The 19574-nt window shown below is 43.6% G+C and overlaps 1 protein-coding gene across 4 annotated transcripts in view; it reads right to left on the bottom strand.

Moving 5' to 3' along the window:
* The window catches only part of rab11fip3 (RAB11 family interacting protein 3 (class II)), a 175216-nt gene that overhangs the window by 114753 nt on the left and 40889 nt on the right, over nucleotides 1–19574 (bottom strand). For all 4 annotated transcript variants that reach the window (XM_072269240.1, XM_072269243.1, XM_072269241.1 and 1 more), the window contains one exon: nucleotides 11148–11244. In XM_072269240.1, the coding sequence (XP_072125341.1) occupies nucleotides 11148–11244 (97 nt within the window). The remainder of the gene's footprint in view (nucleotides 1–11147; nucleotides 11245–19574) is intronic.

Here is a 19574-nt window from a genome sequence, read left to right as displayed (position 1 = left end):
AGCTGTCAAAAGTTCTAACAGGTGGAGGCAATGATTCAGCACAGTTCATAGTAAATTTATTATCAAAGTATACATATGTCACCACACACAACACTGAGATTCGTTTTCTTGTGGGCATCCATAATGCAGACATCCCACCTCTCCCGGAAGTTCCAGGAGTCTCCTGCATATTGATAGTGGCTCCCTGATGACTGGAACTTATATACAATATCTCAGAAATCAATTTTTTTGAGAGGGAGAGGGAGAGCGCGAGCGAGCATCCTGATTGGTCTCTCTTCATGCTAAGTAGACCTATCAGTTTTCTCTGTGGGCGGGCTCTACAGTCAACCTCAAAAATAATGACAGTGTCACTTGTTGCACTGTTTACAACAGTGACTTTTCTATTGCCCATGGTGGGTTAAAATGTAAAAGACACGTTGAGGTGAATTTAACAGGTGTCATTTGTTCATTCATTAGCATAGCTAATGTTATTTAAACTAGCTGGATAGCTGCTAAGGAGCTACTCTATTGATGTCCTACGTGATGAGGCCAAACTCCCTGTAGACTTGCTTAAAGTTGTAATAGAATAAACATGATAATATAATATAATATATATACATATTTTAATGTCACATTTTCTGCATATACCCAACTTGGTTTACAGATTAGACAAAATCACTAAACAAAGTATTATATACATCCTTGGAGGTTGACCGGGGGGGGAGGATATGGGGTTGCAGGAGGCAGGGGTGCTACCTCCCTGAAATGAGTTTTTGCAGGGTGGGATGTCCGATAATGAAACACAATAGAATCAATGAAAGACCGCACCCAACAGGGACGTACAAACAACCAATGTGCAAAAGACAGCAAACTGTGCAGATACAAAAAGAAAAAAAAATCATAAAAAGCAGAAATCTTTCATGTTGTTATATTGACTACCAAAAATCTTTTGATTCTGTCCACACTCGCGGTTAATTAATTGAAAGCATTAAGACATAGGAGCAGAATTAGACCATTCGGCCCATCGAATCTGCTCCACCATTTCATCATGGCTGATCCCGGATCCCACTTAACCCCTCAACCTGCCTTCTTGCCACATCCTTTAATGCCCTGACCGATCAGGAAATGATCAACTTCCACCTTAACTATACATATGGACTTGGCCTCCACCGCAGTCTGTGGCAGAGCATTCCACAGATTTACTACTCTCTGGCTAAAAAATTTCTCCTTACCCAGTTCTAAAGGGTCCCCCCTCAACTGGCAAACCATAATCACCCTACCTATTAACAACCAGAGAAAGAACAACCACTGTTATCAAAATAAACCGAGGCATTTTTCAGGGCAACTCTGTAAACCCAATATGGTTCTGTCTAGCTTTAAACCCGCTAATTTACTGAATCAGATTAACATACAGTATCAAAGCAAAGACAACCAAATGAATAGTGCCTTGACACACTTTCTATACATGGAGGATATGAAATTACAAGCTCCTTCACCAGTAAAGCTAAAACAATTAATTCAAATAGTAGATCTGTTTTCTAAAGATATAAAAATAAAGCTTGGATTTGATAAGTGCGGAACATTAAACATAAAAAAGGTGCAATGGAGCTAGCAGAGTACAAAACAGAGTAGCAGGGTACAACACAAAGTATCTGAGATATCAATAAGCAAAGAAAATAGATCATAGTGCAATAAAGGGAAGACTTTTGACAAAATCTTCAAGGCTTAAGAAAACCTGCCAAACAGACAACCAAACAAATTATACCTTGACACACTTTCTACAAATGGAGTATTTGAAATTATATACTCCTTCATCAGTAAAACTAATTAATTCAAGTTGCTTTTTACTATTGCAAATATAACCATTCCAAACACACATAACATACAGAAATCAAAGTAAAAGCCACCAGAAATATGCTGAATTAAGAGGAAGTTGAAGGACTATGAAACCTGAAGAAGGTATACATTGTCCCAATAGTAATATCTACAACTGGTATCATCCCAAAGGGAATACACAATAGCATTAAACAATTAGGTCCACACAACAATATTTATGTAAGTCTCCAGAAAGCCACAATACTGAACACCACTAGAATAGTCTGAAAGTTCCAAGCAATTGAGAAATGAGGTTGCTTGGCTATGTCCATATTTCAGGTTTTACCAGCTGGAACGGAGAACAAAACAAATATAAATAAATAAGCGATAAATATTAAGAACATAAGATGAAGAGCCCTTGAAAATGAGCCCAAAGGTTGTGAGAACAGTTCAACAATGGGGTAAGAAGACCAGAGCGGGGTGTCCATGAAGAAGAGGAGGGTTGAAGACGGGAGAAGGTGTCATCGGTGGGGGTGGAAGAGTCCTTGCCGAAGAAGTAGGCTCGGAGACGGAGACGGCGGAAGAAAAGTTCTGCATCGTGGCGAACACGGAACTCGCTGAGTTGTGGGTGAAGGGGGACAAACGTGAGGCCCTTACTGAGAACAGAGCGTTCTGCCAACGACAGTTGAAGGTCGGAGGGGATGGTAAAGACCCGGCACGGATGAGAGCTCGGATCAGAGGGGGGAGGGGGGAGGGGGGAGGCTGGGTGTGTCAATGGAGAGGGGAGGGTTGGGGTGAGAGGAAGATGGAGCCTCTGAGGGCCCAGGAGCTAGTTGAAGGTCGGAGGGGATGGTAAAGACCCGGCACGGATGGTTGAAGGTCGGAGGGGATGGTAAACACCCCGCTCTGGTCTTCTGCCTGCTCTGGATCTCTTTATCGCTAATTGCCGACGGGACATCAACCGTCTCGACTTCACCGCACCTTGTCCCCATTCCAACCTCACTCCTTCGGAACGCTCTGCTCTCCACTCCCTCCGCACTAATCCTAACCTTATTATTAAACCTGCCGATAAGGGGGGTGCTGTTGTAGTCTGGTGTACTGACCTCTACCTTGCCGAGGCACAGCGAAAACTCGCGGATACCTCCTCCTATTTACCCCTTGATCGTGACCCCACTAAGGAGCACCAGGCCATTGTCTCCCACACCATCACCGACTTTATCCACTCAGGGGATCTCCCATCCACTGCTACCAACCTTATAGTCCCCACACCCCGCACTTCCCGTTTCTACCTCCTACCCAAGATCCACAAACCTGCCTGTCCTGGCCGACCTATCGTCTCAGCTTGCTCCTGCCCCACCGAACTCGTTTCTGCATACCTCGACACGGTTTTATCACCCCTTGTTCAATCCCTTCCGACCTATGTTCGTGACACTTCTCACGCTCTTAAACTTTTTGATGATTTTAAGTTCCCTGGCCCACACCGCTTTATTTTCACCATGGATGTCCAGTCCTTATATACTTCCATCCCCCATCAGGAAGGTCTCAAAGCTCTCCGCTTCTTTTTGGATTCCAGACCTAATCAGTTCCCCTCTACCACCACTCTGCTCCGTCTAGCGGAATTAGTCCTTACTCTTAATAATTTCTCCTTTGGCTCCTCCCACTTCCTCCAAACTAAAGGTGTAGCTATGGGCACCCGTATGGGTCCTAGCTATGCCTGCCTTTTTGTTGGGTTTATGGAACAATCTATGTTCCGTGCCTATTCTGGTATCTGTCCCCCACTTTTCCTTCGCTACATCGACGACTGCATTGGTGCTGCTTCCTGCACGCATGCAGAACTCGTTGACTTTATTAACTTTGCCTCCAACTTTCACCCTGCCCTCAAATTTACCTGGTCCATTTCCGACACCTCCCCCCCCCCCCCTTTCTAGATCTTTCTGTCTCTGTCTCTGGAGACAGCTTATCCACTGATGTCTACTATAAGCCTACTGACTCTCACAGCTATCTGGACTATTCCTCTTCTCACCCTGTCTCTTGCCATCCCCTTCTCGCAATTCCTCCGTCTCCGCCGCATCTGCTCTCAAGATGAGGCTTTTCATTCTAGGACGAGGGAGATGTCTTCCTTTTTTAAAGAAAGAGGCTTCCCTTCCTCCACTATGAACTCTGCTCTTAAACGCATCTCCCCCATTTCACGTACATCTGCTCTCACTCCATCCTCCCACCACCCCACTAGGAATAGGGTTCCCCTGGTCCTCACCTACCACCCCACCAGCCTCCGGGTCCAACATATTATTCTCCGTAACTTCCGCCACCTCCAACGGGATCCCACCACTAAGCACATCTTTCCCTCCCCCCCTCTCTCTGCATTCCGGAGGGATCGCTCCCTACGCAACTCCCTTGTCCATTCGTCCCCCCCAACCCTCCCCACTGATCTCCCTCCTGGCACTTATCCGTGTAAGCAGAACAAGTGCTACACATGCCCTTACACTTCCTCCCTCACCACCATTCAGGGCCCCAAACAGTCCTTCCAGGTGAGGCAACACTTCACCTGTGAGTCGACTGGGGTGATATACTGCGTCCGGTGCTCCCGATGTGGCCTTTTATATATTGGCGAGACCCGACGCAGACTGGGAGACCGCTTTGCTGAACATCTACGCTCTGTCCGCCAGAGAAAGCAGGATCTCCCAGTGGCCACACATTTTAATTCCACATCCCATTCCCATTCTGACTTGGCTATCCACGGCCTCCTCTACTGTAAAGATGAAGCCACACTCAGGTTGGAGGAACAACACCTTATATTCCGTCTGGCTAGCCTCCAACCTGATGGCATGAACATCGACTTCTCTATCTTACGCTAAGGCCCCACCTCCCCCTCATACCCCATCTGTTACTTATTTTTATGCACACATTCTTTCTCTCACTCTCCTTTTTCTCCCTCTGTCCCTCTGAATATACCTCTTGCCCATCCTCTGGGTCCCTCCCCTGTCTTTCTTCCTGGACCTCCTGTCCCATGGTCCTCTCGTATCCCCTTTTGCCTATCACCTGTCCAGCTCTTGGCTCTATCCCTCCCCTTCCTGTCTTCTCCTATCATTTTGGATCTCCCCCTCCCCCTCCAACTTTCAAATCCCTTACTCACTCTCCCTTCGGTTAGTCCTGACGAAGGGTCTCGGCCTGAAACGTCGACTGCAGCTCTTCCTACAGATGCTGCCTGGCCTGCTGCGTTCACCAGCAACTTTGATGTGTGTTGGTTCAAGACCCTGATGGTTGAGGGGTAATAACTGTTGCTGAACCTGGTGGAGTGGGTCCTGAGTCTCCTGTACCTTCTTCCTGATGACAACAGCGAGCAGAGAGCATGGCCTGGGTGGTGGGGGTCCTTGATTATGGATGATGCGTTCCTGTGACAGCACTCTCCATAGATGTGCTCACTGGTGGGGACAGCTTTACCCATGATGGACTGGGCCATATCCACTACTTTCAGCACAAGATCAAATACCTTTGCATTCAGCAAATTTGTGATTTCATAGGTATTTGATCTTATGCTGAAAGTAGTGGCTATCTCACCCTGGAATGAGATATCCAAGGTAGAAACACTTGCATTCAGTAAATTTGTGATTTCATGTGTTTCTACCTTGGCTATCTCATTCCAGGGTGATAGCTTGTTAACTCATAAGGAGGTCAAATCAGAAAGATTAGATTCTCACATCAGAGTCTTTAGACCCTGCCTTGAAAATCAAGAACTTCTGTTCAAGCTCTAAAGTAGAGAAACTTTTATTTTAGTAAGTGGAAAATGAACACTTGCAGTTCCTGCTGTATTCTTACAGTTAGACTGGATTGCTTGGCAATAAAACATGGATCAATCTTGCTTCCAAAGGACAGAAATGCAGGCAAAGATCCTTAGAAGACCTCCAAAGAGATTAAAAATTAACCCAAGATGAGAGCAAAGTCTGCGTACTAATGAAGGGTCTTGGCCCGAAACATTGACAAGTCCCAATGAAGGGTTTCAGCCTGAAATGTTTCCATAGAAGCTGCCTGACCTGCTGAGCTCCTCTACAATTTTGTATGTTTGGTCTGGGGTGAGGGAGAAACGGGGGGATGTGGTGAGGGAGAAGGGGGGATGTGGTGAGGGAGAAGGGGGGATGTGGTGAGGGACAAGGGGAGTGTGGTGAGGGACAAAGGGGGTGTGGTGAGGGACAAAGGGGGTGTGGTGAGGGACAGGGGGGGTGTGGTGGGGTGGAGAGAGGGGGCGGAGGGGGGTGGAGCTGCATATAATATTATCTCACATCTTCAGTGTGTGCGTGTCTGTGCAGATAATATCACACACCTGGTAAGAATACCTCCACAAGATGGTGGGCATGATGCTAGCGTAACGCTTTATAATGCCAGCAACCTAGTTTCAATACCCACTGCTGGCTGCTGTCTGTAAGGAGTTTAACGTTCTCCCCATCACTGTGGAAGTTTCCCCTGGGTGCCCTGGTTTCCTCCCACATTACATGTTAGTAGCTTAATTGGTCACATGCATGTCAAAGGGTGGCGGGGTCTGGTTGGGCCAACAGGACCTTTTACCATGCTAAATCTTTAAATGATAAAAAAAAAGACCTTTTCCTACTCAAATTCAAAGGATTTCTCAAGTACTCAACCAGAAATATAAAGGTGAACATCGATCAGCATTGGTTACTTTGGTATTGAAAAACTGAACTGAAAATACTGAAAGAGGAAAAGATGCAAATCCGTTGAATAGACTAATTCTGCTCCTGTGTCTCATGGCCTAAATCTGTCTAAACATCGACTGATTCAAATGATCATCCATCGAACAAATAGAGCAGGTTACAATTAGCACATTAAGTGAATTATGTCATTTCATCTTGGGTGTTTTCTAAATTTCCTGGGGATTTATATAAATAGTTATGACAAAAATCTAAGTTAGCAAACTCCTCTGCAATAAGGCAAAATCCTTACAATTCTCTAAATGGGCACTCTCCTGGTGATGCACAAAGGTAAATAAGACATGGGCATAAAGCAAGTACAGTACCAAAAAAATTAACCTGCTGTCTGTCAGTGAGCTGGGAGAAAGTTGGTCCTGATGAAGGGTCTCGGCCCGAAACCCGACTGTTTACTCATTTTCATTGATGCTGCCTGATCTGCTGAGCTCCTCCAGCATCTTGTGTGTAATATTCTGGATTTCCAGCATCTGCAGAATCTCTGCTGTTTATGAAAGTTGATACTTGCACTGATACAAAAGGATAGAGTCTGTGCAAGCTAAAATAAGTGTTCATTCTTGTGAATTGAGACTAAAATCTCAACTTTTCCAGTACCAGCTGGAAAAAGACCATAACTCCAGCAAAAACAAACACTGTTGTACATTTGACATAAATAAATCATAAACACCACATAAAATGAGATTTTAGCAGTGGGACACAGACTTCCTTGTATGCCTTTTTTAGTGTAGTCTTTAAACATTCCATTTCTCCCATAAAGGCTGAGGTTTCATATTTACCGCAGCAGTTGAAACTAACTTCAAAACCAGAACAGTTTATATTTATGTAGTGCTCTTTAGCACAGTAAAATGTCCCAAAGTTTTGCAGAAAATTTGAGACCAATCTAACTGACATATTTTGTGGGTTGATGGAAAAACTTGATCAAAATACTAGCTATTAAAGAACATAGAACATTACAGCACAGTATAGTCCCTTGGACCATGATGCTATGCTAACCTTTTAACCTATTCTAAGATCAATTCCTTTCCTCCTACATAGCCCTTCATTGCTCTCCTCATTCACCTATCCTTGCAAGCGGAACAAGTGCTACACTTGCCCCTACAACACCTCCCTCACTACCGTTCAGGGCCCTAGACAGTCCTTCCAGGTGAGATGACACTTCACATGGGAGTTTGTTGGGGTCATTTACTGTGTCCAGTGCTCCCGGTGTAGTCTCCTGTACATCTGTGAGAACCGACATGTACTGGGAGATTGCTTCGCTGAGCACCCATGCTCCGTCCGCCAGAAAAAGCCAGCCATTTTAATTCCACTACCCATTCCCATTCTGTTATGTCTATCCATGGCCTTTTCCACTGTGGTGATGAGGCCACACTTAGGGTGGAGGAACAACACCTTGTATTCTATTTGGGTAGCCTCCAACCTGATGGCATGAACATCGATTTCGCAAAGTTTCAGTAATGTCTCCCACCCCACTCCATCGCTATTTCCCATCCCCTTTTCCCTCTCTCACCTTATCTCATCACCTCCCTCTGGTGCTCCTCCCCTCTTTTCTTTCTTCCATGGCCTTCAGCCTTTTTCACCAATCAGCTTCCCAGCTCTTTTCTCCATCCCTCCCCCTTCAGGTTTCACCTCTCACCTTGTGTTTCTCTCTCACCTCCCCCACCTTTTAAATCTACTCCTCAGCTATTTTTCCTCCAGTCCTGCCAAAGGGTTTCGGCCCAAAACATTGATTGTACTCTTTTCCCAGCTGCCGCCAGGCCTGCTGAGTTCCTCCAGTATTTTGTGTTGGTATACCTCGTATCATTTTGTACACTCTATCAAGTCACCTCTTATCCTCCTTCACTCCAAGGAGAAAAAGCCCTACCTCACTCAACCTATCCTCATAAACATGCTCTCTAATCCAGGCAGCACCTTGGTAAATCTCCTCTGCATCCTCTCTAAAGTTTCCACATCCTTCCTTAACATCTTAAAACAGGAATTTCAAAGAATGGGGACTTGGCAGCCAAAGTAACAATTACTGATCGCAAAGCAACACAATTTTGGAATGTTCCAAGTGACCACCAACAAAACAGAACAAATAACAGTGGTGTGGAACTTGATATGGTTTGTTGGTCCAAATTCACTGCAGATACAGGGAGGTGGAACCAGCTGTTGCTTAAATATGATCCAATGTAGGCTAATAAGCATGGATGCACAAAGTAAATTAATAAATAGCAAATCAGAATCAGATTTATCAATGATGTACGTCAAGAAACATATTGTTTTGCAGCAGCAGTACATTGCAATACATAATTCAAAAAACTATAAATTATAATAAGAAATATTATATGTATATATATTTAAATAAGTAGTGTTAAAAGAGGACAAAATAAGAAAAAAAAGTGAGGTAGTGTACATGGGTTCATTGTCCGTTCAGAAATACGGGAAGGGGAAGAAGCCATTCCTAAAACATTGAGTATGTGTGCTCAGGCTCCCATACCCCCTCCTTGATGGTAGTAATGAGAAGAGGGCACATCCTGGGAGATGGGGGCCCTTAATGCCGAATGCCACCTTTTAGAGGCATCATGTTTTGAAGACATCCTCCGTGCTGGGGAGGCTAGTGCCGATGATGGATCTGGCTGAATTTGCATGGATTTTGTGCTAACCTGTGTATGGATAGGGAAACCAAGACTAGAAACAAGTAACATTTTATTAACCTTCAGGAGAGAGGAATTAGTATAATTAGTAGAGCCACTGACTCACAGCATCAGTGACCTGGCTCAGTCCTGATCTCCAGTGCTGCCTGCTTGAAGTTTGAATATTGCCTCTGCAACCATGGAGGGCATCACAGTAGGTATAAGATTGGGGTTCAATTTCCGCCTGTGTCTGTGTTTGTACATTTTCCCTGTGACTGCATGGGTTTCCTACAGGCGCTCTAGTTTCCTCCCACTTTCCAAAGACATGTGGCTTAGGGTTAGTAAGTTGTGAGCATGCCATGTTGACGATGGAAACATGGTACCACTTGGGGGCTGCTCCCAGAACAGGATCCTCGGACTGCATTGGTCATTGATGCAAATGATACATTTCACTGTATGTTTCAATGTATATGTGATAAATCAAGCTAATCTTTATCTTTTCTTTAGCTTTCCTCCCACATTCCACAGATGGGAGTTAAATTAACTGGCCACAGTAACTTGATGAGTGGTAGAATCTGCGAGGGAGTTTGTGAGAATGCAGGGAGTCGGCGGGAACACAGAGGGAATAATAAAAGATCAATATAGGATTAGTGTAAATGAGTGGCTGATGGCTGGCGTGCCTTCTGTGAGCCGAAGAGCCTGCTTGCATGCCGTATTCCTCTATGGAAATAATGACAGAAGTACACAAACAATGAGATGCATGGATAGTGGTAAGTTGTCAGCATGATTCCCAAAGTGAAAATGTCAAAAACTAGAGGGCATAAGTTTAAGGGGAGGGGGGAAAATTTAAAGGAGATTTACGAGCAAAGTCTTTTTTTAAACAAAGTGGAAGTTGCTTGGAATAAACTGCCAGGAGGAGTGACCATAAGGCCAAAAACATAGCAATAATCAAAACAATATACTTACTAGCGAGTGGTTGAGACAGATATCATAGAAATGTTTTAGGCACATTTAGGCAAATACATGAAGAATTCCACCCACCCTGCTCACAGACTGCTTGTCTCACTCCTGCCATCCATGCCAGGATCACCGGACTCTAAAACAGTTACTTTCCCCAAGCAGTACGGCTGATCAACACCTCCACCCACAAACCAACCCCTCCACACTCTCAACAATCACTACTTTATCATTTCTCATCAGTTACCTAATGTACAGACACTCCTGTGCCTACTGTCACTTTATGGGCGTACAATCTATCTATGTATATAAGCCATATTTATAAGTTTTGTGTCTATTATTGTTATTGTGTTCTTTATCTTACTGGATTTTTTATGTGCTGGATTGGATCTGGATTAACAATTATTTCATTCCCCTTTACACTTACGTACAGGAAATGACATTAAATTATCTTGCACCTTGAACAGGCAGGGAACAGAAGGACATTGACCATTTGTAGGCATTTGGAATTAGGTTAGGTTGCCACAAGAGCCAGCACAGAGACCATGGGCTGAAGGGCTTGTTCCTGTGCTGTACGATATTATGTTCTATCAATATTTTATGTGGATTTACCAGTTAGGAGTTATCAAAAACAGATAAAGATTCTGATATGTAAAGTTTAGCCATTTTATTATTGTTGGTAGCACAATAGTGCAGCGATTAGTGTAAAGCTTTATAGTGCTGGTGATCAGCAACTGGGGTTTGATTCCTGTCATGTTTTCCCTGTGACCATGTGGTTTTCTCCAGGTGCTCCAGTTTCTTCCCACACTCCAAAGACGTCTGTGTTATTGAGTTGTGGGTATGCTATGTTGACACCAGAAGCATGGCAACACTTATAGGCTGCCCCTAGCAGATCCTCAGTCTGCGATGGTTGTTGATGCAAATAACTCATTTCACTGTGTTTTGATGTTTCAAAGTACAGTACAAATAAAGCTAATCTTTAATCTTTATTATATTGAACTAGTTTAAAAACAATTATAGAACCATTATTTGATATCTGTAAGATGCAGTTGATGTAGACATTCATTACCTCCATTATTTTTGATGGCAGCGATTCCGCGACAGAAGTCATCAAAGCCAATGACCCCAAGACCCGCAGGATCCAGGTACTTTGTTAATTCCTTTACCTGAAGAGGAAACAAAGTGCACTGTAAACCTGCAGCACAAAATATCAGATCACAAAAAGCAGCCCTAGGAATTACAAAAACTGATGATAGCACACAGCAACTAAACATGGGACCTAAAACACACCACAAAAAGATACTCCACAAAACTGCACTTTGTATCCTTTGAACAACCTTCTATGCGGTGGTGTGCTGGGCCAATGGCATCAACACGGGTGATGCCAACAGGCTCAATAAACTGATTAGAAAGGCTGGCTCTGCTATAGAAGTCAAACTGGAGGTTGTGGTAGAGCAAAGGACACTAAAGAAAATCCTGACAATTCTGGACAACGTTTCTCAGTCGCTGCATGCTACCGTGGCTGAACAGAGGAGCCCTACTAGTAATAGACAACAACCGCGCTGTTCCAAAGAGCGCCATATGAGGTCATTTTCACCCTCAGCCATTAGGCTCTATAATGAGTCAACCGATGGCCACAGAAGTGATGACCCCATCTTGTTAGACTGTTTGTGGTAACTTATTTATTTACTCTTTCTACTTCTCTTCCAATATTTACATCTGTACACTTGTAATGCTACTGTGGCACTGTAATTTCCTTTGGGATAATAAGGAATCTATCTATAACCTACAGAATGGAAGACCAGTAGGGCCACCATTACATCTGGAAAGAGCAGATATCATTAGTCCTACATTTTATTTACCCACGTTTTAGGAACAGCTTCTTCCCCTCCACCATTAGAATTCTGGTTGGACAGTGAACCCATGCACATTGCCTCACTGTTTTTTCTTTTTTTTTGCTTTCGTTTTCCACTACTTATTTAATTTTATATAATGTACATAATTATTTAAGAAAGGATGTGCTGACGTTGGAGAGGGTAGAGAGAAGATTTACTAGAATGATTCCGGGAATGAGAGGGTTACATATGAGAAACGTTTGTCTGCTCTTGGACTGTATTCCTTGGAGTTTAGAAGAATGAGGGGAGACCTCGTATAAACATTTTGAATGTTGAAGGGCATGGACAGAGTGGATGTGGCAAAGTTGTTTCCCATGATGGGGGAGTCTAGTACAAGAGGGCATGACTTCAGGATTGAAGGGCACCCTTTCAGAACAGAAATGCGAAGAAATTTTTTTAGTCACAGGGTGGTGAATCTAAGGAATTTATTGCCACAGGCAGCAGTGGAGGCCAAGTCATTGGGTGTATTTAAGGCAGAGATTGACAGGTATCTGAGTAGCCAGGGCATCAAAGGTTATGGTGAGAAGGTGGAGGAGTGGGTCTAAATGGGAGAATGGATCAGCTCATGATAAAATGGCGAAGCAGACTCAATGGGCCAAATGGCCGACTTCTGCTCCTTTGTTTTATGGTCTTATAAAGATATAATTATTTCTTGTTGTAATTTAGTTTTTTATTATGCATTCCAATGTACTGTAGCCACAAAAGCAACGTATTTCACGACATATGCCAGCAACATTAAACCTGAATCTGATTTAAATCCAGCATGGCATTTCTTTGATATTTAAAAATAAGTACTGTGGCAAGAAAAGTCAAATCTTTGAAAAGTGAAAAATTGCACATAATGTCACTCAAATAAGAAGCAGGATAATAGAAATATTAAGTAGGTCAGGTAGCATCTGTAGAAACAGAAATAGTCGATGCAATAGCCGAAGTAACAATCTGCTGGAGGAACACAGGTCAGGCAATATCGGATGGGGTTGGTGGGGTGGGGGGGAGAGGGAGGAATGTTAATATTTACGGTAGCATAGTGGTTAGACACCATTATAGCTCGGAGCATGAGAGTTTAGGGTCCAATTTTAGCATCCTCTGTAAGAAGTTTGTATGTCACTCCCATGAGCGTGTAGGTTTCCTCCAGGTGCTCCGGTTTCCTCCCACAGCCTAAAGATGCACCGGTTAGTAGGTTAATTGGTCATTGGAAATTGTCCTGTAATTAGGCTAGGGTTAAATAGGTGGGTTGCTGGGTGGTAAGGCTCACTGGACTTGGAGGGCCTGATCCATGCTGTATCTCAGGTCAAAACCCTGCATCAGGACTCTGAGGGCTTTGACGCAAAATATCACCAATTCCTCTCACCCTCAGAGATGCTGCTCCATTCGTTTCTCTTACACTTTGTTCGATGATGTAGATTACAACATCTCTCAATGCAACAACTGTACCTAGTTATGGGCGTGAAAGGTATGGAGAATAATACGTGGGCTCAAAGCTGCCTAGAACCATAATGATATGTCCATCTTTTAGGCAGGAAGACTGAGCATTTAATCTGGGAAGGGTCAAGAGAATTTATTTTCTTTGCCTGGAGAATATCAGGGGGCACTGTGCCAGGATAAGTGACCAGCTATTTGGTTCTGTGGAATTTCTTCAAGCAAAGAGTTGTGAACCTTCCTTGCGTGGGCAGTGCAGATGGCAAATTCCGCTCAAGGCAGCGAGAGATCTTTGGATTACAGTCGACGAAGGATTATGAAGAATTCAGCTGACAAAGGAGCTGAAAAAATAATTTATTGATTAGTTGCTATCTTATTGAAGGTGGAGGCTACAGGGTTTGTATGGCCTCCTCCTATTCCTATATATGTTCTTAGTTCAAAAATCAATTGAGGGAGGAGAGGGGGCAAAAGGGGGAGCAATGTAATGGATGCCAAACTTTCAAGGCAGATCAGATAGAGTTCCTTGTAAAGCTACCTCTCACTCAGGAACCCATTTCACCTTCTCTGTACTCTCCCAAGTACATCTCCTGAAATGATACCAAATATACTGGCATAAGCAGTTCGCTAGTACTAGTGGTAATAGAAGCGCTTAGTGTGTTTTTCAAAGAAAAAGAGCGAATCAATGATTAGAATAGTGGCAAAGTTGTTGCAGGCCTAATGAAGCAAGACTATGAGTTGCTTCATGATACAGTCTGCCAGAGCAGAGAGCGGAGTTTACCGACTTTGGCTAAACAGGCTTTGGTGAGAAGGCACATGTGAGTAGCTGGTAGCAGCTTTTGTAGTGGTTGAATAAAAATGTCACCAAACTACAACTAATTAAGTAAAGTAGGGAGGATGCACGATCAGCTGATGTGGGAGCTGGCGGACCCCATTGTGGTTCCTGGTGACCACATCTGCAGCAAGTGTTGGCTGCTCGAGGAACTCAGGCTCAAAGTGATGACCTGGAATCTGAGCTTCAAACACTAAGACATCAGGGAGAGGTAGAGTTACCTAGATTTGCTGTTTCAGAAGGTAGTCACAACCATTAGATTAGCTGCCTCAAATTCAATCTGTGGGCAGGGACAGGAGGGTGTGACTGTGAGTGAGGTGGGTAGTGGGATCCAAGAGACAGTACTGCAGGAGACTCAGCCCTTGAGCTTGTCCAACAGGTCTGAAATTCTTGCTCCCTGAGGATCTATAGGAAGAATAAACAAACTAACTAAGGTGCCATGGTTCAGGGAGCTATTCAAGAGGGGGGAAAGAAGAGAAATGTAGTGGTAATCGGGGAACTTCTCTTGTCGCGGGGATAGAACTCCCTGAAGGCTGTGTTGCCTGCCTGGTGCCTGAGCTTGGGACACCTTACCTGACCTGCAGAGGAACTTGCAGTGGGAGGGAAAAGATCCAGTTGCCACGGTCAGAAGAATGAGGAAAGAGGTTCTGTTGAGGGAACTTGAGCAGTTACGGACTAAATTAAAAAGCAGAACCAAAAAAGTGGTAATCTGTGGATTACTACCTGAGTCACGTGCAAATTCCCATAAATTCTATTCAATAGGACCATAACACATAGGAGCAGAATTAAGCCATTTGGCCATCAAGTCTTCATCGCCATTCCACCATGCTGACTTGTTATACCTTTCAACCCCATTCTCATGTCTTCTCCCCGTAACCTTTGATACCCTAACCAATCAAGAACCTATCAATCTCTACTTTAAATATACCCAGTGACTGGCCTCCATAGCTGTCTGTGTTGATGAATTCCATAAATTCACCAAGTAAAGAAATTCCTCCTTATCTCTGTTCTACAGGGTATCTCTCTATTCTGAGGCTGTACCCTCTGGTTCTGGACTCCTCCACTGAAGGAAACTTTCTCCTCGCTAACTTATTTCCCTGCAACCCGTTCTCATTACACACCTTCAGCTTCCCCAATTCTCCTGCTACCCATCTCTAGGATGTGGAAGTAGTGAGAGGCATATGGTCACAGGAAGAACCTGCAAACTCTACACAGGCAGTACTCCAGGAAAGGAACAAGTCTGGGTTGCTGGAGCTAAGGAGAAACAATATTAATGTTGGGCTCCTCAGTTGTTCCATGAAGTGTTGGGTAAATTTTTCCTCACAATAAAATTGGGGGAAATAGGTCTGTCCCAAGTACAAACAAACTTTGCTCATCAAGTTCAAGTTCACAGTTCAAATTAAATTTATTATTAAGGTATATATATGTCACCATATACAACCCTGAGATTTATTTTCTTGCAGGTGTTCACAGTAAATATAAAGAAACACAATATAATCAATGAGAGATTGCACATAACAAGACAAACAAGCAACCAATGTTCAAAAGACAAACTTTGCAAATACAAAAAGAATGAAATTATAATAAACAAATTAGCAATAAATATCGAGAACATGAGTCCTTGAAAGTGAGTCCATAAGCTGTGGGAAAATTCAGTGTTGGGGTGAGTGAAGTTCTCCATGATGGTTCAAGAGCCTGATGGTTGAGGAGTAATAACTCTTCCTGAACCTGGTGGTGTGAGTCCTGAGGCTCCTAGACCATGTTTCTGATGGCAACAGTGAGAAGAGAATATGTCCTGGATGGTGGGTATTGTTGAAAATTGCAGATCTCTTGGATCACCCAGGGCTTCTGTTTGGGTAAGACTGACTGATTTGGCTACATCTGATTTTATCTCTTATTGGAAAAACTATTTGAATATGTGTTAACTAGCTTATGTGTTAACCAGCACAGTTTTTCCATACAGAAATGTGTGGTTTCTTTGCCCATGTACGAAGTACAAATGGCCCCAATCATATCTAAAAGATTAGCATTTCTAAGTTTCTCCTTGGTCTCACTGAATCATAGTTTCCACTAACAGCTCTTGTTGCTGTTTAATGCAGCTAAAAGCACTAAAGATTGGAAAGAATCCAGGTGATGGAAAAACACAAAAGCAGAGTTATGAGCAAGTATCAGAGAAAGAGTGATGCCTTTTTCCTGGAACTGACAAGTAGTTTGTATAATCATACACCAGGTGAAGTCTTTGCAGATTGCTTTGTACATTGAAAAATCCAACAAGTTACCTTTTCATGGAGTAGTTCCCAGATCTTGAACATGTATAAAAGAATAATTATATGAACCAACCTAAAAACTGCAGCAAAAGCCAGCCACCTTAAACAGCTGAGTATACAATAACCAACATTTCTGCAGTGTTCATTATGTATGAAGGAATATCCAAGTGGGAGTCAAGCCATTTGGTTAATAAAATAGAGAAAATTTGAATTTGTGGTTTTAAAATCTGTGGATTTTGAAGGCAAGGAGTGATAATCAGGGAGAATAGAATATAGAATAGTACAGCTTTCAGGGCAAACAGGGCACTCAGCCCACAATGTTGTTCTGAACCAATTAAGTTAGTAATCAAATGGCTAACTAAAATAATCTCTTCTGCTTACACATCCTTCCACCTTCCTCACATTCATGCGCCTATCTAAATGTCTCTTAAAAGTCTCTAATGTATCTGCCTCTACCACCAGCCCAGGTACCCATCACTCTCTGTGTAAAAAAAAAACTTGCTTCTCACATCTCCTTTGAATTTACCCCTCTCACCTTAAATCAGGGGTTCCCAACCTTTTTTTATGCTATGGACCAATACCATTAAGCAAGGGGTCCATGAACACCTTGCTTACTAGTATTAGATGTTTCAACCCTGGGAAAGAAATACCATCTGTCTACTCTCTGAATCTTATAAAGCTCTATCGGAGGTTGATTAAGAATATTCATACTAGGAGAGGAAAGAATTGGAGAGGAAAGAATTGGAGAGGAAAGAATTGGAGAGGAAAGAATTGGAGAGGAGAGGAACAAGTGAGCCGTGTTCTGGCTGCCAATATTTCCACTTACCGGAAATGAGTAATAGGCCTGCATTTGAGAACTGTGAATTCAGACACAAGGGGTTGGAGGGCACTGTGCAGGCAAATGCATTCTGGGGTTTGATATAAAAACAAAGAACCTATAAAATTAACTCTGTGTTTGGAATAGCTAGCTGAGCAGTGCTGCTGCTGCGACCGCTAGGGATGGGTTCACCCTGATCTCGGATAGTTTTTTTTTAAATTTAGTGATGTAGTAAAGCACGGTAACAGGCCCTTCCAGCCCAATGAGCCCGTACCACCAAATTAAACCTATGTGACCAATTAACCTACTGACCCACACATCTTTGGACTGCAGGGTGGAAACCGGAGCACCTGGAGAAACCCGTGCATTCATGGGGTGGGAAACATACAAATTCCTTACAGGCAGCAGTGGGACATTGTTTGTGAAATGTTGGGACATCGCCTGCACCGAGTTTACACTTGATTGGTGACTGTAACCTACAATAAGGGGAAAGTGAATCATAAAACAGGAGTCCTGATGTAGGGTTTGAACCCAAAATGTGGCAATTCCCTTTCCCAGAGGCAAGGCTTGACCTACGCTCACTACGCGACTCCCTTGTCCATTCATTCCTCCCCACTGATCTCCCTCCTAGCACTTACCTTTGCAAGCGGAACAAGTACTACACCTGCCCTACACCTCCTCCCTCACTACCATTTGGGGCCCTAAACAGTCCTTCCAGGTGAGGCATCACTTCACCTGCGATCGGTTGGGGTCACTTACTGTGTCCAGTGCTCCTGGTGTGGCCTGCCGTATATCGTAGATTGGGAACCCACTTCGCCAAGCTCCATCAGCCAGAAAAAGCGGAATCTCCCAGAGGCCACCCATTTTAATCCCTCTTCCCGTTCCCATTCCGATACACCTATCCATGGCCTCCTCCACTGTCATGATGAGGCCACACTTAGGTTGGAGGAACAGCACCATTTTGGTAGCCTCCAACCTGATGGCATGAACATCGATGTCTCAAACTTCTGGTAATCCCCCCACCCCCCCTTCACCATTTCCCATCCACCTTTCCCTCTCTCACCTTATCTCCTTGTCTCCCCATCATTTCCCTCTGGTGCTCCTCCCCACTTTCCCTCCTTCCATGGTCTTCTGTCTCTTTAACCCATCAAATTCCAAGCTCTTTACCTCATCCTTCCCCCTTCAGGTTTCACCTATCACCTTGTGTTTCTCTCTCCCCTCCTTCCAACTTTTAAATCCACTCCTCAGCCTCAGTCCTGTTGAAGGGTCTTGGCTCAAAACGTCGACTGGACTCTTTCCCATAAATGCTGCCTAGCCTACTGAGTTCCTCCAACCTTTTGTATGTGTTGCTTGGATTTCCAGCATCTGCAGATTTTCTCTTGTTTGTAAGTTGTTTGTCTTTATTGTATATGGTTTTTCATTGATTCTATTGTGTTTCTTTGAATCTACTGTGAATGCACTCAAGAAAATTAATCAGTTTTGTATATGGTAAATACATGTAATCTGATAATAAATTTACTTTGAACTTTGACAGGTATATGATGAGGAAGGGCTTAGAGGGTTATGCTCCAAATACAGGCAAATGGAATAAATGTAGATAAGCATCATAGATGAGTTGGGTCAAAGAACTCATCTCTCTGCTGTATGACTAAGAATATAAACCCTTCCCCAGTGTATGCATGAAGAGGCTACAGAAATAGTTACAGCGTCTTTATGGTCAAAATCACAACAGCTAAGAGAAAGACATGGCCATGATAATGAAAAGCGGTGTCAGAACACCACAGTGCCTAAACAGGCCCTTTGGTCCACCCAGTCAGTGCTGAATTGTATTTCTACCCAGTTCCATCGAACTGCACCAGGACCATTGCCCTCCACACCCCTCCCTTCCACGTACTTATCCAAACTTCTCTTAAATGCTGCAATTGAACCTACACCTACTAATTCCACTGGCAGCTCGTTTCACGCTCTTACCATTATCTGAGTGAAGAAGTTCCCCCTCAGGTTTCCTTTCATCCTTAACCTATGACCTCTAGTTCTATCCTCACCAACTTCAGTGGAAAAATGCCTGCTTGTATTTATCCTAAATATACCTTGCATATTTTTCTATACCTCTATCCAGCCTCTCCTCAGAAATTAATGGTTCTGGAAAAGATATGGAGGGTGGGCCAGGCAAGGGAATTGAAGGTACAAGGCAGAAATCTCACACCAAAGTGATGTCTGCCACAAAGGCTGAAGGTAGACAAGAAGGATATGGGAAGGAAGTTATTGG

Source organism: Mobula birostris, chromosome 9 (assembly GCF_030028105.1).
Source record: "Mobula birostris isolate sMobBir1 chromosome 9, sMobBir1.hap1, whole genome shotgun sequence".
NCBI lineage: Eukaryota > Metazoa > Chordata > Chondrichthyes > Myliobatiformes > Myliobatidae > Mobula > Mobula birostris.
This window is presented reverse-complemented; position numbering and strand designations above follow the sequence as displayed.